Source organism: Patiria miniata, unplaced genomic scaffold (genome assembly GCF_015706575.1).
Source record: "Patiria miniata isolate m_02_andy unplaced genomic scaffold, ASM1570657v1 HiC_scaffold_8, whole genome shotgun sequence".
In the NCBI taxonomy this organism is placed as follows: Eukaryota; Metazoa; Echinodermata; class Asteroidea; order Valvatida; family Asterinidae; genus Patiria; species Patiria miniata.
This window is the reverse complement of record NW_024037075.1, coordinates 2384136-2410665: the sequence shown is the minus strand read 5'-3', so window position 1 is coordinate 2410665 and position 26530 is coordinate 2384136. Positions and strand designations below refer to the sequence as shown.

Genomic DNA, 26530 nt, shown 5'->3' with positions numbered 1-26530 from the left:
TATAAATTTCCAACGATTTTGATCAATAAGTTCACTTCATGTTTTTTTCGAAACACCCCTCTAGCTATATGGTATGTCCATCTCGCGACAAATGGTAAACAACTCTTTATGTGGAGTTTGGCGCGCGTCGCACGTACTGCGCAAGTGGGGCAGAACGCAGCTGTGCCGGTGTACTTAAATTTAAGACTAGTTAGGACACGTTTATTTGGGACACGTTTAAAATGAATAGTATCCATTGAGCTGAATCTTCAACAGGTTAGTTGGTATGCACCCTTCTTAAGATTTTTGAGCAATTTCGTCGTTTCAAACGAAGAAATGCACAAAAAGAAAATGTTCACATACGTCTAAGAACTTGGCAAATACAGGGTGGTGCAAAAAGAAGGAAACCCACTTTTGACAGGAATTTAACCTAATACTTAACTTATTTCAACTGTTTTTTTTATAATGTAGTGAGACAAAATAGGCATTTGCAATCATTTTCTTTCGTCACTTATGTTTTAAGATCAATATTTCAATACCATTAAATATAATTTTTGAAATATGCTCAGCAAGTAGGTGAAAAGTGCTGTCAAAAGTAGGTTTTCTTCTGTTTGGACCACCCTGTATATGGACAATGTGTTGATGAGTAGATACGAAAAGTGGTGATCGCCACGAGGCGCAATTTAGCTGTCCACGCGACAGGTGAATTGCGGAATGACGTAAGAGCCACTCACAATGCGTCTTACGTTTACCATTTCCCCACAGGGGTAAAAAAAAAGGACACGAAACCCGCCAGATGGATGACTAGAATTTGCAGCTAGAAATATATCTGCGTCATGTTACATCTTCCATATTGTAAATAGGAAGTCTTTTATTTATGGGCACCTTAATCATTCAACTGATCCTGCATGGTTAGAGATAAATGCTTAGAATTTTCTACAACAGTTGGAAAAACGCGGGAAATATATTACCAACTCACGACATTTACAAGTTTACAACTCACATCATGACTAACTGTGCGCAGCCGCAATGTGGATTCTTTCATATACCACTTTTTTAGGGGGGGGGGGGGGGGGGGCGAGCGGGGAGGGGGGAAGGGCAGGACCAGGAAGGGTCCATTCGCCGAGGACAAGTTGAAGTGTAATCCCTTCCCTTTCCCCGTCACGTTTAAAAAAAGGGACACTTCGCAGTTTCACCCTCAACCGCTCTTCAAATATGGCTGCCAATTGAGCAGTCGGCCAAACAATGTGCACATGCGAAGCCCGAGCTTGGGGCTACAATTATTCCAAGGCAACCATCATGCAAACAAATGTAAATGACATGCATACCAGCGAAATGTCACCCGTTGTGTCCCTAAATAGCCCCCTCAAGGGCCTGGTGCGCATAATAGAACTTTTTTTCGGATGCCCTTGTGGACAATTCAAATTTAGGACAATCTCGGGAACACGATAACTGAACGCGAGATTGAGAGTCGAGGGAGCGCGTGCACTTTCTGCACTTTCTCCCTGCGTGGCTTGCGACGACTATATTCATGTTGTTTGGATCAATTGACTTCCTACGCGCTTGTGGAAACCCCTACATACAATCCTGGAAACGCTCTATGCCCACAAGAATGCACTTTCGCGCGGGTTGGACTCGGTACAGCGGGAAGGCAAGGTGGTTATTGAAAACTGGAGACGGGAGCCAAAGAAAAAAAACTAGGCCGGGGAAAATGGAACGGGTGCCGTTACAGGATGTCAGACGGACTGAATTTAGTTTAAAAAGGGATATCAATATGCCTGGTTACAGCTTTTTTTTTTATTTTTTTTTTACCATAGAACGATTGGCAGTATTGCTTGCTTGAAACGGACAATGCACGGGTCTTATTGATAAACAGTTTGAAAAGGACAAGTGTAATGTTTGGCGATATTGGAAACATGAGACAGGCAGTGAAACTCATATTTCCCAGAAACGTCCAACGTTGTTTAATACAGTACAGCTATCTGCAGCCACCAGCAGTATACAGGGTGAGTCAAAAAGAAAGTGACCAAATTATAAAAAAAAAATTTAAAAAAATATGTGGCTCGCTCCATTTCATAAATATAACACAGGGATAAAGAACATGTTATTGACTAGTAACTGTGAAAATGTCACGTAAGTCGCCTACTCTATTCCAAAGTTATGTCTATTTTGATAAAGAGACTATAACATTCAGCTGTCCACCACTGATCATTTTCAATTCTATGAACTGATGAATATCCGTTTAATACAATAAAACTTAGACGTTTTCCCACCTCCATGAAGGGACGAAAACTTGCAAAGGAAAACAGACACAAATCGCCATTAATATTTTTCCTGAAATAAAGTTGACTTGTTCCTTATTATTCAAAACACAAAATCTGACTATAAAAAAAAGTTTCAGTCTTGACTCAACTGATTAATATCTCATTTGTATTTGAATGCCCGTGTAATCTGTAATTCTCATTCAGCTCAATAGTTTCCAATAACATTGCATTGACAGCTGTAAAAGAAATTGATTCGTTTAGTAAAACACGTAAAACTTAGCATGAATCAATTTCAGCAAATCCTTTTTTTTCCAGATGAATGGAAGAACATGCTCTTTTAGGACATACTTCATTGGTGTATCAATTTTGATTGCTTTTAAGAAAAAAAAAATCATGAATCCAGGTTACTTTCTTTTTGACTCACCCTGTAGGACGAATGTGAGTTTTCACGACGCTGACTTTACTCTCAACGATCTCAATACCGTAGATTTTTTCCCCGCTGTCGGAGGTTGTGAGGTTCACAGAGAACCAACAAGCGAAAACATCTTGACTCGAGTACTCGAGATCCTACAGAGTCAAGAGGAGGGGCGGAGGTCGACTATAAATAATTCAAAAACAAAGGTTGGTGTTTACACTAGTCAGAAGTCAACTCAAGCGGTTTGTCGAGCGTATAGACGTGCACCATAATAACGAATTACAATTCGGTGGAAGTTGCAAAATCGGATACTTGTGGTGTAGCGTGATACTTGTCTAGTACCGCTGTTTCGTGATGAAATGGAATTACCGGTATACCCCGCATTTTCTTGGATTTCCCATCTACATTTTAAGAAGCGGCTCTGACTGCTGATCCACTCAGATTGAAGCGAGTCTCGTTTTGTTTTGTTTTCTAACCATTGATATTCTTGCTCAGTCAAGTTAAAATGCAACGTAATCTACCCCGGATAGGCGTACAATTCGGGGTTTTTCTCTGCAATAGGATCAGGTATTCACGTGTGAAATTGGATGCCAACTTATAGAAACGTTTTGATACAAACAATATCAGTGATCCTGAAAACAAGCTTATCACGTGAAAATAATACTAGTCGGGTACAAGACCTCTTTCCCCCCTGAATTATGTATTTTGTACGAAATGAAGTCAACGGGAAGTGAGGTGTGCCTTGCCTTGTATTAGATGGTTTAGTATTACCCCTGGAATTGAGACCACTGTTGGCTTATTAACTCCAGTTTTAACACAAAACCACGAGTGCAGTAGTTTTGATGAGACGTGTTTTTTTCATTTCTGTAAATTAAGGCAATGGTGCAAAGACACAAATGTCACACGGATGACTACTTAACATTCAAATAAGATAAACAATACGCAATTCCTTATTTTTCTCTCATAAACAAAGGTGAAGCAAAAGTGTGAGTTGTGTGTAATCAGAAACAGTGGTTAACCCGACGTTTCGAGCTGTGTGCCCTGTTCGTCTTAAACATTTCAACCCGGAAGGGTTGTTTATGTTTGTTTTCACTCGAGCAATCGGTAGAAAAACAAAATGACTGAACCTATCAGTTAATGTGTTGAAAGGCCCTATCGGCAGTCAGGGGAGCATACGTCACTTCATTATTTCCTTTTTGCTCCACATAAAGTAGAAGCTGAACATGCGCGAGTTTGTTTTCCTAAATTGTTGGAGATTTGGCCTGTGACGTTCATAGTACCTTTCCCGCGTGCTGCTGGCTATACGCACGTGCGATGCATCAGCTCCTTACGCCCGTTTTGTCATGAGAGTTATCTACCCCTACACGCAAACACCGTCGCCTACCTGAAATGCGGTAAAATACGGACATTCGGTACGCATATCGATTTCAATGGACACGGGGTCAAGTGGATTAGTAACGCAAATCACGGAAGGGCCTCGACTGCCACTTGACCTCGAGATCGCACGAGACTTGACTGCGAGATACGACAAGACTTGTTGACCTAGAGGACGCAAAGGATGATTTTCTCTTTCTCAACGAACGGCAAGTTTGGACTGAGTACGGGATCTGAATTTCTCAAAGACGCTGTATCGTTGATTGAAAAATAGCGCCACCAAGCGTTTCTCTTTCTCCCATTTGGTCATTCATTATTATCACTTTTAACCGGTGAAAGGCACGATAAAGTTGGTGTTGCATTGTTGGTCTGTCAAAATTATCGGATACCATTTGTTTATTTCCCAAAATCGGGGATGGGTTTTCGCTACAAACACATTTTTTAATTGTTACCACTATATTTTCTCTGCAGCATTTGAACTGCTCTGTGGTGTGTGATTGTTGCTTGCATAATTGCTGTCACCTTCAACCAATCAAAATGGGGTATGCCGAATTAGTCGCTGACGTCATCCGAAATGTAACCACTACACCAGCGGCGGATCTGGAGGAGGCGGGACCGGGAATATCCCACGAGGTCTACTCCAAACTGGTGCCCTTCATCATCGGCGTGATAACGCTGGTTGGTTTGGTTGGTAACTCCATCGTGGTCTACGTCATCGTGTGCCAGGGCCACCTCAAGACGGTTACCAACTACTACATCGTGAACCTGGCCATTACGGATATCTTCTACCTGGTATTCTGCGCCCCTTTCACGGCCTCGCTGTACGCCACCACGAGCTGGCTCTTCGGGCAGTTCATGTGCAAGTTTGTCTTCTACATGATGCAAGTAAGTCACTGATTTTGTTTTTTATATCTTTTTAGTAAATACCTCATGATGGTTAATCTGACACCAAACATAGTGCAGATCCTTGGTTCACATTGAAGACTACACTCAGGCTCGCATTCCGCGCTCTATAGACCTTTACCATACTGCCACCATTTCAGTTTTGTTCCCTATACCCAATAACAGTACTGAATGATGAAGTTTTTGTGCAAACAGGAACCAGACTATTATCCCTTCCAGCCTCGCTTTGGTTTATACGTTGATTTGAATGGGAAAAAAATCGAAAAATCGCGATGGCCGCAACATGATAATGGTCTACTCGGCCTGACACTATTTTCCGGATCAAAGTTTCATTTTCTCTGACTCATTTTCCCTGACTCATTTTCCGGGGTCATATTGACAACGAAACCTTGACAAATATGAGGTGATTTTCCCTTTAAAGGGACACTACGTCCGAAATACGCCCAATTGGGCTACAAAATGCGTTTTGAACGAAATTATGTTAATCGGTAAGAACTTTTAAAAGTGATATATAAACATACACACAACTATCCTTTAAAAAACTGGGCATTTTTGTGTTATTCTTGTGCGAGAACGAATTTCGGGGTCCACTTTTGCGACCCCCCAAAATCGGGCTGTTCATGGTAGTTGACTTCCAGCCGTAAAGTGTTTGCCTTCTGCGGACGTGTAAGAAACTACATTTGTGCATTGGGTTGAAATCCTGGTACGGACTCGGGCAAATACCCGAATATATGCTCTGTACTCGGGTGTCCTCTTTAAAGAATGTTTTACGGCATGGGTGTCATATGTGACCCACAAATGGACAGTTGGCCCCTAAAAAGTGTCAGGAATCCGGATCTCGAGTCAAATCTGACAAGGTGCACTGGGCCTGAAAAACATGACATGAAGCTCGCCTGACATTTTGGATTTTTTTTCTGATATTATGCTAATCAGTCTTCGGACCATAGCGACGGATGGTGTGATTGTCCACTTGCCAAAATCTCTAGAAAGTGAGACAGTTTTCCTAAAACACCTACTGCACACTTGTAGCCTGCCAATAAGGACAATATTTGCATTTAGGAGATTAAACAGGCCAAAATTGCCCAAGTGGCGACAGCGAGCGCAAACGGCGCCGCGTCTGCCGTCTCGCAGCGACCCAAAGACCCTTCGAATTTCCCCAGCGTCCCACAGCCTGCTGGTTTACCCATCCTAATCGCATCATTTGATAAAATATTTGCATAGAGGTCCAACTCCGTACGGGCTAGGGAGGAGACACATTACATTACATTTGTAGACTTATGCACACAATAGGCGCGAAAACGGTCGTTTATACTGTAAGCAAAAACATTCAAATTAACTGACATAATATTTGAAGTTAGGAGCACTTTTTTACGATTGTCGCGCCTAATATTGATAGTTTCTGGGGAAAATGCGGTTTGTTTAATGACCGGATGGAGTCACAGTGTCGCCAATACCAATTTGTCAAAGTAACATTGGAAAAGGTTATGCTATGGAATATTATCCTTGACATCAAATTCTGTAGAATGGGCGCGGGTTGCACTTTTGGACCATCTGTTTAAACCATTTTCTACTAATATCCTTCATTTTGTGTAAAAAATCACATAAATATATTGCCTTGCGCATATCACCCGTCCGCAATTAACGGACGAAGGTCGTAGGCTCAAAGATTTGCACACTGCAGAGAATTAGTTCAGCCTGTTATTTCAGCAAATGCAGTCACTATAGGGCGGGCACATCAGTCTCGCAAAAAGCGGATTAATTGATTTAGTAATCGCTGGGGAATCGTGCGGTCGGGACAGCCTATCCAATTAATTAATTGAAGCATGGTGCATGGAAAAACAGACGACATAGAATGTATACCGAGTGGCCCTGGGGAATCGTGTGAAGCATTTTTGGAAGAACCGTTTATCATTAGTGCTGTTAATGGACAAATCAAAATCAAAATCAATTTCTAAAATGACTTTTATTCCGATTTCTTTCATTATTCCATTATCTTTAGCAGGTCAGTTGCACTTAAGTGCGATTACCTTTTAGGTAATCTCCTATTTTGTTTCCTCAATCGGTTTTGCGCTATTCTTTATACGGGTTTTTATTTGAATTTTTTTTTTATCCACTTATGAAAGCGAAACCAAAGGGACGTCTCACACCCACTCCCATTACAGAACATACCGCCCGCTGTTGCATGTGTTTCTTTATTATTAACAAGCGCTAGTGGTTATCAGCAGAAAGAACTACCATGTAGTACTCGTACTCGTCTCGTACTGGTACTCGTAATCCAGTACATTGTTTTGGTACTCGTACTCGTACTCATAAAAGTATACGAGTAGTCGTGCTCGTACTCGTAAGAAAAGCATTACCTGTACTCGTACTCGTACTCATGACAAAGTACTCATACTTGCTTCGGTAGGCCTACTCGTACTCGAGTACTCGTACCTGTACTCATGACAAAGTACTCATACTTGTTTCGGTAGGCCTACTCGTACTCGTACCCGTACTCATACTCGTACCCATGAAAGTGTACTCGCAGTCGTGCTCGTACGAAAAACATTAACTGTACTCGTACTCGTACTCATGACAAAGTACTCATACTTGTTTCGGTAGGCCTACTCGTACTCGTACCCGTATTCATACTCGTACTCATGAAAGTGTACTCGCAGTCGTGCTCGTACGAAAAACATTAACTGTACTCGTACTCATACTCATGACAAAGTACTTATACTTGTTTTGGGTACTCGTGTATCCGTTCTCTTACTCATGAAAGTGTTCTCGTAGGCCTACTCGTACTCGCAAGCAAAAATTACCTATACTCGTACTCGTAGTCGTACTCATGACAAAGTACTTATACTTGTTTTGGGTACTCGTGTATCCGTTCTCTTACTCATGAAAGTGTTCTCGTAGGCCTACTCGTACTCGCAAGCAAAAATTACCTATACTCGTACTCGTAGTCGTAGTCATGACAAAGTACTTATACTTGTTTTGGTACTTTTACTCGTACTCATGCTCATACTCGTGATAAAGTACTCGTACTCGTACTGATTGAAAACTTGCCTTGTACTAGTTTTTGTACCCATGGCAAAGTACTCGTACTCGTAATCATGGCAAAAAACTCGTACTCATGAAAAAGTACTCGTATTCATACTCGTAATCGTGGTAAGGTACTCGTACTCGTACCCATACTCATGAATATTTACTCGACTACACGACTGGCTCACAGTCAGTGTTGTAAATAGGGTCAATTTTCCATGGGCGGGGCACCTAGGGTGCCTAATTTTCTGGGGGTACCCATCGAGCCTCAAGCAATGAAAAGCTAAACAATAAACAGGTGTATTTATAAAGTACACGTATCCACCATTATTGGTGTTCAATGCGATTATAACGACCCGGTCATTTGAAAAATGAAACATCCCAAAGACTATCTCAGCTCCCTGGGGAGTATACAGCTCGATGCTGCCATTTCGGCGCAAAGCTGCTTCAAGCGATCACAGTAACCACCTCTGCCCCAACAGGTACTCATTTACTCCGTGGTTTGGGAGAAGCAATGGACGACAAAGAGTCTTGCCCAAAAGGACACACGCACCATAACCGAAGGCTGGGTTTGAGCCCACAACCTGCAGAATAATCCGCAGTCCACGAGTTCAGTGCTCCAGACAACCAAGCCAAGGCAGTCCATATAGGGAGTAAAAAAAGGGGGCGAACCTGTGTTAACAGGAACGGAGTGCCCATCTCTCTTTCATTAGCGATTGGGCCAGACTCATATGCTGCTGTGGAGGGATCGCCACACCTCCTCCACAGCGAGTCTGTTACCTTCCCAGCATTGAATAATGCCGGTACCCATTTAACACCTGGGTTGAGAGGGGTAATTGAGGTAAAGCGCCTTACTCAAGGGCACTACACGCATGTCCACGATGGGGCTGGAACCCACAACCTCACGTTCATGAATCCTGTGCTCCACCGCTAGACCACACGTGCCCACAAGTGAGCTTAGATTGTCTCATATAGGGAGAGGGGCACAGTGGGAGGGGCACGTACAGACCTGCAGTTCGCGGTTGGACACGTTCCATCCCTAGCACAATTACGTCATTGCTTCAATAATTGAATTAGCCTTTGCATTTAAGTATTAATGTACGGTCACCCAACTTGCCTCACAGTCGAAAACACAGTTCATCTCTCGACGCTAGAGGGACTCTACGATCACCACAACATGCCTCGCTATTATACCTTTAACCCTAATCCGTAGATGACTCCGAAGAGGCTCGAGCTCGTGACATTCGTCTTAATACCAAGAACAGTCGCAAGTCTCCGGCACTTGACCAGCGACCTTACAGCTGCCGGCCTAAGGAAATTTCTTATCGCCTCCGGTCCGGAGCTCCTCGAGAGATGCTAAGACGGCAGTCAGGAGAATTCATTAGAGGTGACTGTCCGCGAACCGTGTCTAAGTGTCTACTCGGTCACAACAGGGTGATTGTCATGGAGTTACCCCTCGGCAACATGAAACCTCGATAATTCTATTACCTTTTCCAAAATCATTTTAAAAACGCGTAACAGAACTGGAGAATCTAATATCCTGCCTGGCCATGGATTATAACGGAAGCCTAATGTGCAGACTGGCATTTAGTGGTACTTCCCGTCATGTTTATTATAATTATAGAAAATGAAATACGGTGCTGATACAGCACTTTATACCTATGGTTTCAACCTTATTCAAAGCGCTTTCCACTTTTCTGCAGCAGATCGAGATCAGCGCAATTTGGTCTCTACATTCCCAGGTACCCATTTATACTCCTGGGTGAAGAGAACCGGAAGCAGTGCAAATGGCGAGTTTAGCTGTCACTTAGGAACCGGATATGGTTATTAGATGCACGTGCCCATATTTAAGGAACGCGTGCGGCATGCGCGCGGGCGTGGCACTCCCTCGAAAAACGGTTTCTAATTTTGTTCGGCTTTTAATTCTAGTATTGGCGGGGTTTTAGTCAATATCCATTCCGTTTTACTAATTATAGATGTAGGATATTCTATACCCGAGTGTGAATACGTTTTCTTAATGTACTAATCTTCCCTGCAGTTACCAAGCATCCTTGCATCGCTGCGAACTCACAACACGATTGCAACTGGGACGCCTTGAACAGACGCGCGCGTGGGGGAAATTTAAGCTTTCCGCTGTCCAGATAGATCGTTGCTTTGTGTCAACAAGCACGTCCTGGACGATTATCGCTGATACAGCTGATTCTACGCGGTTAACTTCCGTCATCGCTAGCTGCAAGCGTCTACTGAACGTGGTTCTTAGCCGCTTTTTAATTAATGGCATGAACCCCGTTCGTGTTGGTTATGGAGTGGTGACCGACTGCCTTGTCAGCGTATTGACACTAAACACTACCCACTCCAACTTCAACAAGCAACCACCGTTTCCAGGTTTATTTCAAATTGATAATTTTGATCGGTTGAGGTCGGTGCTTTTCTAACTCCGCGCTTATTTCATTTGCCACGGTATAATCTGTGGCAAGTAATTCATGACGCCAGGACGTGCATTCAATTTCGGTCTCTGTGAAACACCGTAAAGATGTGATGGAGGAACGAGGATGCAAACTCCCTCGCCATACTCCTTGCGGTGATTAAATAAAATCCAGATAACGAATTTGCCCGGTTAGAAGTCGTTAAAATGAAATACATTCGGCTGTGACATTTGATGAGTTACACTGGGGTAGACGCAAAACTACAAACCAATTAAGTTTAAAGTACGGGCATTCCTGGTAAAACCCTTGAGAAGAGACGTCGGACATACATGTAAATCTCTCCCTTGAGCATTTCTCGCTACTGCTAAGTTTATTACAATTTCCTATTTTACTGTATACTGCAGGGTTTAACTTGAAATAAAGACCTGACATTTGTCTTTTTACACAAGTGCTCCTGTCAGCAGTACTTGATCGCAGACGATGTAATTGAGGCCACCGCATGTCAAGCCTTTCAAGTGCAGCATTACGGAATTAAGCGATACCTTTGTAATTTGACGTCAATTTGTGAGGTAATTGACCACAAAATAGAACTGCATTAAGTACGAACTAGTCGGCACGGATGTATTCTGGCGGTAATCACCAAAAACTGGTTCTGTTGTTCCCGATTGGTTGATTGTATTAGTGATTTGAGTATTGCATTATCGTGTGAAATTCTCGCCCGTTTAATAGTCCCAAAGAAATTCACCGAACCCGAACACCGAACAGCCGAACCAATTCTTGGTTGTGACTGTTTATGACCACCAAAACCCGCCCCTGGTACGTGCCCCCCAAGAAAATGGCTGTCGCCGAATTAGTGTATACGAACACATCGAACTCTTCCAATAGCCTGTTGGAGATAATACACATTGGAGGGCGCTATGAGGAGTAAAACACTCTTTTGTTTATATTCAAACTCACCTCACCACATCCAAATAGCGCCCTCCATTTTCTCCGCCATATCTCAAAGGAGGCTTATGGTGCACGATCCACGTAGACTGCACCTGTAGGGTGCGTTCGTTTAGCTCACCCGGGTCGACACAGGTCAGCCCCGTGTCGTTCGATTAGCTCCTTGGGCCGAGGCGCGTAATTTTTATTCCTAGGAGGGTTAGGGGCAATGTCATGAATAATTCATGTTTATCCATGAGAACGGACAATGACATCAACAGCATTGTTGTTAGTTACTCAACTAGTTACAGTACATTAAAGCATTTTAAAGAACGGTTGTCGTCGAGCTACCACACAGTAGCCTAGTGGATAGCGAGATGAGCTATGGATACAAAGATCCCTGGTTCGAATCCACGTCGTCGCTGCTCATTTTCATCAGCTATTTTTCTTCTCCAAATTTATCACTGAGATAATTTTAAATTAAGGGGAAAATAGAACGAGAACCTAAGTCTTGCAATGATTCAAAGGAAAAACTGAATTATTCATGACATTGCCCCTAACCCTCCTAGGAAAAAAAAATACGCGGCCGAGGCTCACCTGGGTCAGCCACCACAAACCCTGCTTGTGGAGCAGAGCCATTTACTTTTATTTCTGTCCATAAGTCCGACGCCTCAGCTGTCCGACAGCCATTATTAATGAATACAAACATCGCGAAAAAATGTTAGAATATTAGCGCCACCAAGTAGAGTTAGAGATTTCACATTTAAATTAAGGGATGCATACCTCATATTTACGCCATTGGCATTAACCCTTGCACCAACTTAAACTGCGCGCTGGCGGACTCTGACGCGAATAGTTATCGTAAGTAGACAACCCGTCGCTCACATCGTTGCATAATTTTTGGTAAATCTCGTTCATGCCTTGTTGGACAAATGAACCTTTCTTTGTAACGGTGCATAGCTCCGAAGCCTCATAGGCCTGACGCCTCGTTTGCCTGACGTCGGACTTATGAGGCGTCGGAGCTATGAGGCGGACTACATAATAAGTCCGATGCCTCATAAATCCGAAGCTCATAATTCCAAAATTTCAGACTTATGAGGCGTCTGAGCTATGAGGCGTCGGACTAACTTTTGATACGGCTTCATCATGATGACACTTGATATTGCTCCCGGCTCGTGATTGCTGGTGACATTTGCTCTGTTCTTGCCGCACGAAAAACCAGGTTTAACATCTGGACGAATGTTCGCCGGTATTTTTTTTTAGGTCAAGTCGAAATTGAGACGACCATTCATCATGATGGAAAGTAATCATCGTGTATCACCTGCCCAGAAAGATCAGCTACTAAGGAAGTAAGAGTATCATCCCACCACAATAAATCAAGGAAAAGGGACATGATGAAAGTCAGTGTAGGCTTCAGTGGTTATAACATGGAGGAAGGAATTAATTCCTTCCTCCATGGTTATAACATGTTCTTATTCCTCCATGGTTATAACCACCGTTTTGAGATCTCATTGAACAACCACTCGACCAAAATCCGCAAATGGACCTATTCTGGTGGTTTCTGGTTTTTGGTTTTCTGGTAATGAAACCAAGGATTCGTAGAAACCGTGCAGTGAAACTAACCCGTAATCCTAAATAAAACCTGCAGGGCGAAGACGATGACAAGAATTAAGTTATTAGAGGTGGGAGGAAAACCCCAAAGGAATATTCTGGGGAGAGAAACGCACGGAATCATGTATAGGGACTGAAAACATTAGCCACATATGCACCCTGTACAAGGCCCGCGAATCGAACCTGAGCCATAAAGGTAGAAGGCGAGGAAGAGCCACATCGCCAACCTGACTCCTAAAACACACAGGTGGTCTATTCCTTTATTATACCCAACGAAATTCTATAGTGACTAAAATATTAGATTGATACGAGTTCGAACGCGACGAGTCTCTCTAGAATATCCTGGTGGTAATTTACTACAACTGACACTGCAGCGTTGCCTGTCAAGGCGGGATGGGCAAATTAGAATCACCCCTGAGTCGCTGTTGCCTTGCGATTAATGTCAATGTTTAACCAGTTACGTCCACGCAGTATTATCCTCGTTATTAAGTTACCACTGTCGCAGGAAGCCAGTACAGGAATTCCCAAGTTGCGGGCCGCCACCGCGCGGCCGATATTGCGGGTTTGTTGACACTCCGCCATTGATGTCAAACGTGAGGTAGGGTCAACATGTTGATTTGACCCACTGTTTTTGTGGGATCACGAAAAACTGCAAACAGGTTTCCCTCTTGGGGATGAAGGGGTTTGCGAGAAGTCAGGTTGGACTCGTAAAACTGTCGCCTTCACACATCTGGGAAGTCTTGTTCGACGTGCATCGGTGGACACGGTTGTCAGTTCCCACTTAATTACCTGTTTTCTTCTTAGAAGCAACTGTTGGGGATTTTCATATCACTCTGCCTCAAGTCTTACACCTGAAGTAAACATAATCCTCCGCTGTCTTCGTAAAGGACTCTCTGCTATACATTGTACTGTGATGTAGTACATTGTCATTCCTCGGTCCTTTACCGACAAAAAAAAATTAATGAATAAAAACAAGGTGTCCACGGTCCTTACGAGAGTTTTATGCGAATGCCATTGGGCTTTTTCTCGTTGGGGTATTCAGAATTTTGCTGAAGGGGGGGGGGGGGGAGAGGGGAGGGGTTCTGCAGACTCTCTGACTGGAAGGTAGCCATATTTTCTTTCCAGTCAGCCGGCCGTCAAGAAATCAAAGGGGGTGCTGGACAACATCTGATTGTTGGAGTGTTGTTCAAAAGAGACGATACGGGCATCTACGGCCAATACGTCATTGCCGTTCTTCGTTGCGACTAGTAAAAAAAAACCTGTGAAGCCCACCCCCTTTTTTTTTACTCTTCTGGTGGGCATGGCACTATATGTCTCCTGAATACGGCCCTGCATGTGCTGCAACCATTGACTGTGCGTAGACCCTTTGGCGCTCAGGTCGGCGGTTCCAGTCCAGTCCATACAGCTGCTTATCGTGGATGTGTGAAATCGTTTTTAGATCTTGGGTCCACCTCGATCCTCCGGTATAACCCTCATACTTTACGGGGGAAAATCCCTCTTGGGATCGCCAAAAGTTCAGAATAAGATCAGCGCTCTTTGCACTTATCACACTTTGCAATCAAACAGGCCAGCAAGTGCATACGGCAATCAATCGTCACTGTGCTGTATTGCAAGTCCGTACGGTGTCAGCTGTTATGACGTGAGAAAAGTGCTGTTTTTTTTTGTAATCAGGAAATTGTATGTTAAAGGCCGCGCCGCAGACTTACTCCTTCGCAAGGGTAGATGCGAAAATACGACGTCATGAAACACTCGCGGTGAAAAGTTACTAGAGTTGAGATGTGCATATTTGTATGTGTATTACATCCTGCCCGAGGACAGCAAATCAAAGAGAGAACAACAGATTCTTTGTTGTCCTCGGACGTGCATCTTCTGTTGAGAACGGTCCTCGAACGTATGTGCGTGTGCTTAGTCTTATGGAGAGTGAATAGGACAAAGGCAAACAAAGCGTTGTCCGCAGACGTACGTAATGGTACCGGTATTAACGTACGACTGTGTGTTCGATTTGCGTTCCTTGGCGAATCCACATTTCGAATCCGTATGCGTCACCAAAGTGAGCTTAAATTGGTAAAAAAAAACACACATAATGTGTACTATTTTATGGATTGGTGTTCAACTATAATAGCATATCAGGCATTGCCAAATGGACTAGTTACCCATCCCAACCCTATTCATACTGTGAAGAGATAATACTATCTTGTTTTGTTTCAGTGCGAGGGGCTGGTTCTTCCACACTTTCCTCTGTATGTAGCCCGCACTTCGAGTTGCCTTTGGCCTTGTTATGGGCGATTTGCATAATATGTTCCAGTCTACTCCTAACTTACGCGAAGTAGACATGTAATCGTTCTGTGTAAATGAGCAATGTGTTTAAGCGGTATTGAGAACTAGTGTTGCACTCAGTGTAATAATATTATGTGTAATTGTTGTCATTGTGCCGGAAATTACAAACATTAAAACCAAACTATAATAGATGGGAAACATCAATACAAGTATTTCACTGCGTGCAAATCTCGCTCTCTCGTACAGTTAAATACACGAAAGGAGTCCACGGTTGCCAGGTATCCGAACCCTGTCGTGTCAGAAAGATGACGTACTGAATCGTGATCCGAAAATTGCGAGACGAAATTTGTGACTGTCGGATTAGGAATCCTCGTTTCACGGATCAAACTCCAGTATTAACTTGATATCGAGTTTTCGTAAGAGGCGTAAGGAGCTGCCCGTTGGGCTGTACCGTAAAGCTTAAATGTAGTCGTTGTTTTCATTGCAGACAATACAGAAATGAACAAAGTTGAACGCGCTGTCGATGGTTTCAGGCAGGTGTACGCTGAGAAAGTGTGGCGTCACCTCCTCCTCAGGTGGGACTCGCTTCCTCGTTCACGTGCATTCCATAACGACAGTTTTCTCGAACGTTTAACACTCACGATCACAGACAGCAATTGTTCATCTTACTTTTTGTAGCACATTTTCAAAAATTAGTACCTGAAAATGGTTCGCTGCCTTTCAGCAGATTGTCACCACACCAGTTAGAACCACAGCTTTTCTTCTTTTTTTCGATTTAAAGAGGAGAATCAAGCCAAGTATGAAACGGATTCACAAACAACAGCAATAGCGAAACGACGGTGTTCACTTGGCCGTTGCATTGCGCACGAACCAATAACCGTGGTTGCACGGAGTTGACGTCGCGACTGTTCCAGCGAACGCCGATCGGTAATTTGGTTTGAAACATTATTTCCGTAATTCTCCCAAAAGCGCTGAAAATTCTACCTCAGACTCCCCTACACAGAATTTTTGAAATGGGGGCATTTATCATTGGGGTCAATGGCAGTTTATATACTGGTCTGCAACCTTAGACGCTTCGCGAATCTCTGATCCAGTGAACTAGGAAGGCATTGCCTCAATCGAAGCAAACTGAGTAAGCCAACATACGAGTCACCCAATATATAGTGTCGTTTACAGTTGTCTCCCCATGATCGAAATTCGAGCTGCTCAGTGTGTCCATATCAATCAGGTTTTGGAAGCATGGAGTAAGGGATTCTGTGGAATCACTCTATGATGGCACGGTCAACACTACCCTAGCTCTTCGGTAATCCAAGCCCGCGAAGTCCGGAGGATACCGGCGGATACACCGGCGGCGGAAGACGCTGGCAGCTTCCCTATTTTGATCGAAACGCGAGACGGATTCTTTAACTGCTGCTGCACATGGCCTGGCGACAACTCTGAAAGACGATCACGCACAGGGCTTAAGGGTTATTGCAATGGGAAAAGAGGAGGTATATTCTCATCTGGGCTCGGATTTGCATTTGGCTACTATCTGTGTGTGGGATCTGTAATCACTATTGAACGCTATCCAGTAATGTGAACAGAAAATGGGCCGTTTTCCAATTACGGCCGGCAGTAACACACGGGAAGTGGCTTCAGCCGTTAGGATAGGAGCTCATAGATGGAAACCCATTCATGAACCTTTTTTGCCCTTTGGTTTCGTTCGATGCATGAAATCACCATATAAATTGGAACAACATTGAGTGTGCACTTTCCAACAAAAGAAATCTCTTGTCTTTCACGCCGTTACACTGTATAGGATTACAGACTATAGTACCATGACCAAAGCTTTTCAGTGTAGCCTGTCATTCAACCTTATGGTGCTAAAGGTCCACAGGGGAAGAAATAGGTGTAAAAAAGTGTCAACATCCATCAGAATTTTTGGGTCGCAAGGTGATAAGATTTCTCTTGAAATTCAGGTCAAACTAACTTTTGAACAGGAAACAGAAGTAGTCCAGGCAGAACGATATCCCTGGCTGTATCGTTTCACATCAGATACATATCACAGACCGTCTTGGTGACAGAGGTAGATTTGTGCTTGGTCTTGATGTAAATTCACGTCAGTCTTCCCGCCATGTGTATCATCAATTTGCCGTTTGCTTTTATCACGCTTTCCGTGTGACAAAGTGACGTCCTTGCAAAGATTGAAGACGGAACACCTGCACTTCCGTTTGCCCCAATTTCTAAATTTCGCCCGGGGTCCCACACGTTTATTGTCTGCCTTAGGCCAGAACATTAATGGACAGTTTCGATGCTTGCTGAACGAGCTCACATCCTGCGAACATTATCAAGACTTCCTGAGAACAGAAAAGTCATGTCTGTAATCAGCGGGGGAAATGTCTCTAGTTAGCCACCATTCCTAAGATGGAAATGATGCAACGAACGGCAGTTGGACCAATGATATACAGGCGTAATACAGGCTGTAATGTTAGTAATCAAAATGTTGCTATTAACACTGATATTTGATTAAATGTCTTTTGCGCATTAAATACCGGTTTGTAGTCTGGACGCTGATAATGACCCGAGGCGCAAGTTAAAAAGTCAAAGGTTTGAGCCCCCGCATTCCCAGGCTGTAATGTCCCTTTAATTTTTTTTACCCAGAATTTTTTTTACCCAGACAGACACCCTAAAGTGGACCGTTGTACAGTTTGGAGAATATCATTTTACCTAACTTATGTCATCCTGTGATCATCTTTATCCCGTTCCCCTTTTGATCATTAACCGTAACCCACCTCAATCCTCCAAAATCATACGGTTTTGAAGGATTTTAAGGATTGGTGATGAATGGTGTTTGAGGATTGAGGACAAATGCATTTTGAAAGGCAGGACTGTCTGATGATTTTGAAGGATTGAGGCGCTAGTTATCCTTCATTTGAACATGAGTGCAAAATTTCGGGATGAGGGGGATTTTGGAGGATTGACAATGAATGCATTTTGAGGCAGGACTGTCTGACGATTTTGAAGGATAGGCGCTGTTGCAAAATTTTTGGAGTATTGAGGATGGTTCCTAGCAAAAAGGGCCTCGGGGTTAGGGTTAACGGGAAGGCAGTAACTTCAATCTTTCTCGGAGACGGGTTTTAACCAAGCAGGTTACAAAGTTTACATGATATTTGATACCAAACATATAGTCGTATGTATGGTGTGATCTCCTGTCTGATCTTTTATTAAGGCATCCGGGACTTAAAATGTGACGTTCGTTGTAAAGTAAGAGCAAGAGGAAGTGTATATGTCTCCCGGCCTTATGCTTCCTCGTGCATGAACTACTGTTGTATCACTGATATTAAATCTGCAGATTTGGCCCTCTTCCGTAAGAGTATAATGGCCGATCTAATAAACCCGGAACTGGTGAACATTTGCGTTCATGTCCTCTTGCAGCAGTACCATTCCTTCTCTTTTTTTTAATCGGCTTAACTTTTTTCTCGAACGTCGACCGACAGTTGAATGCAACTTGTCCTCGAGCTGCCTGTCGTGGGCGATGACATTTCCTGTAAATCCCGAGGCCTGATATGGAATATTACTGAATTGTGGGACGCCGCCTTTTCATTCGAGTGGCACGTCTGACTGCGAGTAGAAGTGCGCGTCATCACCGATCCTTACACGTCCATGGCCTTGGTAAACTGAAAGCAACATTTCTGGAAATATACAGGACTGTTGGTGACATCTTGGCAGCTGTCGATGGGATGTGCCAATTATTTAAAAAATCCTTCTGAAGGTTTTGTCTGTTAGTCCATGCAGTATATTGATCAGATTACCTCCCAACATCAGATGCTTGACGAAATGATGGCACATGCCTTATGTTTCCCGCATGCTTTGTGGGTGTTGAGAGGGCGGTGATGAGTTTGGTAGAAAGTCGTCAATCGATGAGAAGACGTTGATGAGCCGTTTGTCCTTCAGGTTGGGTAGTTGTTTGAACAGGCCTGTCGTTGAGATCATTGGCCATATCAATAATTATAAAAGTCCAACTTTGATTTTTGTTTTTTTTACTTCCGTGGTACTTCGGACATAAGAACGAAAGAGCAACAGGTCTCGGGAGTGCGTCATCGAGGCCTACATCGTTGCGATTGGATGACACTTGCCAAAACAGATTATTGTTCATGTTCCTACAATTGGAACAGAACCCTGGAGAACGTTTCTTGAATCAGAAGAACGTTTCTTAAAGTGAAAAAAGAAACCAAGATAGTTACTTAATTGACAGATTCTAACAAAAAAAATGAAACTCTCTGCTTTGTCAACAATTGGGAGTTGGGACTGAGGTTGTGGGAGGCATAATGCAAATTGCGGCTCCTTCCTATATTCTTGTTTTCGAGAAGACAGTCCCGAAACTGATTTAAAGTGGGTGTTTGTTATGAGTTCGTCTGTCGTGTGTTGACTAAAAAAGCGCTATGTGCGGTCGCCCCAATATCCTTGGAAAGTTAAAAAATAGAAGCGTAATAAGGTAACCGACATTCGGCTTTACATGCCGTAGAGTTCAGCTCAGTTGAACAAATAAAAAATATTTGCTTTCAGAAATACCAATTGCAATTTTTGGGGGTAGTGTGTTTGTCTGTCGTGCTTGTATGCCGCCTTCGTGTCTTGCCTCGTGTAAAATGTCTGTATGTAACAAACTTCATTTTGCTAATAAATCGCAGGAACCAACTTGAATTATCTGCAATCTTCGGAGTGCCGTGCCGGCGCTTTACGTAACATTACTCCGCCATTCTGGTTCTGATTTTGGTGGAATACAACTCACCGCCACTAAAAGGAGCAAAACAAGTAGGGAGGTGCAGCTTCATGGTTGCTGTTTATTGATTGGTTACTTGTTGTAGTGCTTGTTAGCGGCTGCTTTGAACTTGTCCTTGTCTTCTATTTCCGTAATGAATTGCGGCAGAGTATTCCAGTCGATGATAGTTCTTGGCACGAAGGACAACTTCAGACAGTCTTTGTTGGTTGCTAGTTGAGTGTATGTGCTGTGGCTTGATGATCGCTGGACCAGACGTGGGATCTTTTGCGTGGGTATGACGAGCCGACCAGACATGGTTTGTTGGAATATGGAGATCCTTTTCACTCTTCTGCGGACTTTTAACAATTCTCATCCTGACAATCCATTTATCCTTGTGTTGGCCGTGTCCCAATTTGACGCCCATTGTCCGCGGAGCGATAATCAGAACACGCAGCCCTACTCGTTCTTAGAGGATGGCTGTCCGGTTTTAGATAACTAAAAACACCCCGAGACACTTCATTTACGGATGCAGGTTACTGTAACGAAATTATTTCTCTAAGTTTTGTCAGTGTATTTTATTCCAGGGAGGTAGGAGCGCAAGGGTATCAAATGACGCGACTGTGTTTGAGACCTAGGATAGCTGCGTACGGCGCGGCATCCCTATTTGGTCTTACACGCCATAATATGGTTAAAAGGTTTAACCCAAGGGGTCGTTTGGTGGCGTGTTTGGACAAGACAGCTCTTTTAAGTGGTCGTGAAACCCTCCGCTTGTTGTCGTTCGGCTGGTAGCCAGCCTTTAAACGTGACGGTTGCCGATTGTTTATGTTTTCCCGTGTTCGCCTGGGGATGATGGCGTGTACAAAAAACATAGCCCATCCCCGCTCGAGTTAGACTGATGGAGAACGGCATTTTTATGGTAAGCAAATTGCCGCAGACACCAATGGTACAACCCTCAATTCGATTCTCTGGAAAACTAGCCACAACTATCCAAGGTGTTCAACGCACACTTTATCAAAGTTCAAATTACAAGGTATTTTTTTAATGAGGGTAATCCAATGGCTTTTGAGCGATATTTCTCTACAAAAAGATGAAAATCTCCCCAAGGTATCGAAAATAGGTGCATTTGGGAGACATTCCCATAGACTTGTGCACAGAAAAATCCTAACTTTAATGACCCCTATAATCATAACTGAACCTTATTCTTCCCTATCTCCAAACTTTATAAAACTGGGTTTTGCATCACGAGTGATCGATTGAGCCTATTTGAGACATTAGAATTTTGCCTACAGAAGTTAAGACATTAGGAAGACATCTACCTTGCCTCTCTTAGGTATAACTTTTGGCGATAATTTGTCTCCCTAAGGGTACATAAAGAGAAAATGAAATATTCACGAATAATAATAATAAAAATAATAATTATTACCCTGGATTGGACATTTGGGAGACATCCCATAGACTTGTGCACAAATTTTTTCAAACTTCAATGTGCCCTAACCCAATATTCCCTTGCCCTTTTTCCACGAATTTCGGTATGTTTACTAATTAGACCACGAGCAACAAATATAACCTAATTGCGACGGTAAAATTGTGCCTCTAAAGGGGGGCTGTGACATTAGGGAGACCTGAAAATGATGACCGATGTCTCCCATCGTGCGAAGAAATTGCGATAACGTATCTCCTTAGTGGTACCTTTACACGTACAATAATGATAATGTGGTGCTTTTATATAGCGCTTTATACCAAAGGTCTCTAAGCGCTTTACAATTATAACCCCTGTTCATCAGGCCATGAAACCACTTTTGCAGCAGCTCGAGATCAGCGCATTCTGGTCTCTACCTTTACAGGTACCCATTTGTACTCCTGGGTGGAGAGAAGCAACTGTGGTAAAGTGTCTTGCCCAAGAACACAAGTACCATGTTTCCCGTCAGGATTCGAACCCACGTACCATGGCACGAGTCGAACACCGAAGGCCGTCTCCTTTTTTGTAAAGGAGAAAAGTTTTCCCTCCACTCTTGCTAAAAAAAATATGCGACTTGTCGTATCACGTCCGGTTTCATCAAAAAAAATTAGAATCATATAATACTGTTCACAGCTGGGACCCTTCGTTTGTTTTTACAAACTCTCATGAGAGTGGCGACAAAGCCTGCAATTGACAAAATATGAGAGCATGCACATCATTATGTGGTCTGCGTGGGCACCTTAAGGCCCATTCGCTGGTCTCCGACCTCATATCCAAGGGGATTTTCTGTCGAGACGATTTTAAGAGCGGCAAACCGTACGTGACAACTTACAAAATGAGTTTCCATCAGGGAGCTTCCCAGACCCAAACTCCAAACTTGGATGCAAGGGAACTGGATACTCACTCAACGTAAGTGGCTTTCAAGACTAAGTTCGTCTTGGAAGAGGATGCTTTGTGGGGTGAAGTTTCCCGAGGTCATTTCCCTGCCGTACGTGAACCCACTTTGTATTGTCCTACAAGAAGTGTGAAGGACTGAAAACATTTTGAAGCTGCGTAGGCTAAATTTCTCTCGTCAAATTTTACATTTTGGTATTCTGCTCTGCTGTTTTGACAATCCGGTCAGTGACTGTAACGTTCCACTAATTTTAAGATGTGAGTTATGATTCCAATCTTTTCTAGTGAGTTTCGTTTGTGTAACTGCTCTTGCAACTGAGAGCCACTGATCGCGGCAAACACAGCACGTGTGTTTTACTCCAACAGGAACAAACGTAACCTGAGCCGAACTCTGTCAAGGCCCGTGTCAGTGGTCATTCGTTGTGCTGCCACCTAGAGGCTAATTTTGTCTAATTCAAGAGATACTGTATCGAGTCAAGTGCTTTCTGTGAGTGCAACATCTTCCGACCCACTCTTCTTTCAAGTGGGCTTTATCCAATTTGACGTTTATGAATCCCTTTGGCTGTATTAACCTATTTTAGGGGTTATTTGATGGGGAGTATAGGCGTCAAGATTAGGCCCCTAAAAGTGGGAGTCCAGATCCGTTCGATAAATAGTGGCAAACAATCCGCCGGTTTACACATTAATGACAGCCTACAATTTTAAGTCCGTCTAGACACTTTTCTTGACGGAGGATGGAAAGACTGAGCGTGCACAACGTGAAACAAACTCGGAGATTGCACACGGCGTGTTAGCCTCAATGAGGAGGATTAACGGGGGATATGAGCCGGGACCCCGGCGGGACTTCAGCTAGCAATCACCGCGCCGCTTGGGGCGGCCCGCTGCCGGCTTAAGACGTCGCACGGTGTTTCCCCCGCGACTTGAGCCGCGCACTGTCATGTTTACACGATCAACACAATTCAATCAATTTTTTTTTCTAAGACCGGGAACATTTTAGCTTTTAATGTCATGCCTCGTATTCGTCACTAATCCACCGGGTGGCTTTTTCAACCAAGTGTTTGGATATGCTCGGCTCGCATTCACTACATTTTGTGAGATATTATGATCTTATTTTTGTAATGCGAAGCTTGGGACGATCACACGGCGCCTTTAGGTCGTGTTGGAGCCCAATGTTCCGCTCTTCACTCCCTGCTGTAATATCACCGTAACATTTCTCTTGAGGGCGTGAAGGGGCTTACAGAGCCGTGCTATTAATGCAATGCGTAAACAATTCTCGGTTTTCTTGCGTCGAGGCAAACCATTAATTTGACTAAACGACATTCCTGAATCGGTCCTACAGGAAAATACCGGCGGTGAATGTGTGTATTTAGTCTGGTTGAGAGCAGTGTCGTTGCCCCGGTTTATGTTTTAGGCAAAGGCGGTCTTTCGAAAACCCGAGAAGGATTTAAAGTTTCTGATCACTTATAGTGATACTTTGGGGTAGTTGAACCATTGGCGTCGCCAGGATTTTTTTCTAGAGGGGGCAAACCACATCATTTCCCCAAATCCTTGTACTTTCTCTAACATATTCTCAATTTGTCATTTTTCGAGGTTGGGCGGGGACATTTGCCCACCCCACCCCTCATTGACACCCCTGCGGACGCCCATGTTGTTAAATGTGCGTTAAATTCAAAGCAATACTGCTCCGCACCTCGTCTGTTTTTGTGTTGTTTTTTTCCCTCCTTTTTTTTGTTTTTTGTTCTTTGCTTTTTTGCTTTTCGGGGCGAGGGGGAACCGCCCCCTCTCGCGACGACACGTCCGCTGCAACGGGACACCAAAAACCGCATCAACATACATGTACTTAGGCCTGCTAACTAAGCATGTGTTTTTGTGCGTTACCAGGTGACTGCCCAAGCGACATGTGCCACGCTGACAGCGATGAGTATCGACCGTTATTACGCCATCACCGACCCGCTGAAATCACTCAAGACTCGGACGCCACGAGTCGCCATCGTCGTCAGCGTTGTGATCTGGACAGGTGAGTCAGATCATTCCTTTTAACCCTACTCCAAATATGGATGGCCAAAACTAGCTTATCAATCCAACAGAACAGAGACAGAACTTTGGCGGTTTTGAGACATCATCTTTCATTGAAAAAAAAACGTTTTCATTTTGCCGACGCGCATGGCTACGGCGACGCGTGCGCATACCAGAAACCGGAGACTTATTTTTTTTGGGCCTTATCCACATATAGCCTGAGGATCAGACGTTCACGTGTATGCAAATTTTACGAGACCCCGCGCGCCACATAATCGTAGCCGCCTTGAGAAGTTGTGACGTCATTTAGAGTAGAAATTCTGCCAAAGGTGTTGATTGGTCAATTTGCTGCCATGTTTTGTAATACAACAACGGGTTACCGAAGAACCGATAGGCGTCGTCCACTGAATGGTCAGAATCTGGAGGTCTGGGACGTAGTGCTATTTTGAATAATCTGCACACATATCATAGGCGCTTGCATACAGACAACACCTGCTAACGTTGACATCGCTTAATTGATTGAGTGACATATGTTTTGTTTTGTTTCTGTACAGGTTCAGCTCTGCTTGCTATACCCGTCGCCGTCTACTTCAACGACGTGGAATTCGCAGATGGCAACGAGACCTACCAATTCTGCCGAGCGACCTGGCCTTACCCGATCTTCTACCCTGGCTACGCCGTGTACTGCTTCGTCATGCTCTACGTCATCCCGCTGTCCATCATCGCCGTGTGTTACACCATCGTCCTGAACCGTCTCTGGAAGACCGTTGCCCCAACAGAGGAGTCCCACGCACCGGTCCACCTCCGGATACTGATGCAGAAGCGGCGCGTCACGCGCATGATCCTGGCCGTGGTCCTGGCCTTCGCCGCCTGCTGGATCGGCGTGCACGTCATGTCGCTCTGGCGTGGCATCGACCCGGATAACTTCCCGAAAACCAACATGGTCGTCTTTGTGTATCAGGTCTTCGCCCACCTCTTGTCCTACCTGAACTCCTGCGTCAATCCGTTCGTCTACGCTTTCATGGGCGGGAACTTCCGCAAGCAGATGGTCCGGGCCTTTCCGTTCATGAAGGGGAAGAAAAACTCCGCCACGGACGGCCCGTCCGGTAGTCTGATCAAATCTAAATCCACACAGGTCTAATAGCTTTTCATGTCTTATTATGGAATCGTGCTGCAGTTGGTACGACACAAAACTTCAAATCGAGAACGAACGGTTCATGGACCCCGTGCGCCCTCAACGGTTACAAAAGGAAAGTTGTGAGAGACCACTGTATGGGAGGGATTCTTGCGCCGTGCGCTCACGCGGTTTGTCCTTCCCACTGGAACGAGTGGTGACAAAGCGCCTCCTACTGTTCATGCACGGCATCCATTATGGCAGCAATTTCTCTGCATGACCCCCGAGTATTAGCACGTGATATGGGTCAAATCAAGAAAGCATTCCCCGTGGTGGCTGGTTGTAAAATACTTCGCTGCTGCAGTACGCAAACTCTGTGTTGGTGCATTCAACATAATTGCCGCGTGTTTCACGCCAGTTAGAGGGATCTATTGGGCGACCAATATTGCTGTCTCGCCTTCTTGAGAAGCTGACCTTTTGAGGTCCAATGCCTGGTATTCAGTTTACATACCATGGCAAACAGTGGTGTACGCACAAAACCAGTTAATTGCTTATGGTTGAGCGTACGAGTGCCTGTCCGTCGTTGGTCAATGCAGGACAGGTACCCAGTCGTCTTTGATTGGTTATGCAATGTTTACTGAAAATAGGCTGGTGCTGAGGATAAACAAAAGTGTCTGAATTTTAAGACCATAGCCCGGATGTTACCTATTCATTGATATAAACACTAAAATAAGTAAATTAAATTAGTTTAAGAGTTAATATAGTGGATATTGATAAAACAAATCTTAATATAAATTCGAATAATTTGTTTTTAAATTGTATTCATCATTTCGGGGTTCTGTTATAAGGTCTCAAAGTATTCCCATCATTTTATCCCTGTGGAAAATGTACACAAAGTTTTGAAGGAAACAAATGCATTCGACTATCTTATGGCATATGCTTGCTCGTGTAGTTGTTTTTGTTGACAAAAGGGCAAATTTTCTTTCACCGAAACTCCAATTTTGGTCACAAAACATGATTTTGGGCGAGACATTAATAACAATCCACAGAGTCCCATTCGATCGACAATGGAACACTGCAAAAACTGGAGTGTTAAATTTACACCATTGGAA

The 26530-nt window shown here is 43.8% G+C and overlaps 1 protein-coding gene across 1 annotated transcript; it reads left to right on the top strand.

Moving 5' to 3' along the window:
* Window positions 1–4504: 4504 nt before the first annotated feature.
* On the top strand, window positions 4505–26491 carry LOC119719613 (G-protein coupled receptor 54-like). Its single transcript, XM_038189096.1, has 3 exons — window positions 4505–4917; window positions 24170–24305; window positions 24859–26491. Exons 1-3 carry the CDS (start codon window positions 4570–4572, stop codon window positions 25443–25445), a joined length of 1071 nt encoding a protein of 356 aa, XP_038045024.1. The 5' UTR covers window positions 4505–4569; the 3' UTR covers window positions 25446–26491.
* Window positions 26492–26530: the final 39 nt, after the last annotated feature.

What these genes read in the sequence shown, in the direction of transcription:
- LOC119719613 (XM_038189096.1), top strand. Translation starts at nt 4,570, where the DNA reads ATGGGGTATGCCGAATTAGTCGCTGACGTCATCCGAAATGTAACCACT. An exon ending in TTGTCTTCTACATGATGCAA is followed by an intron (nt 4,918 to 24,169) that starts GTAAGTCACTGA and finishes GTGCGTTACCAG; the next exon opens with GTGACTGCCCAAGCGACATG. An exon ending in CAGCGTTGTGATCTGGACAG is followed by an intron (nt 24,306 to 24,858) that starts GTGAGTCAGATC and finishes GTTTCTGTACAG; the next exon opens with GTTCAGCTCTGCTTGCTATA.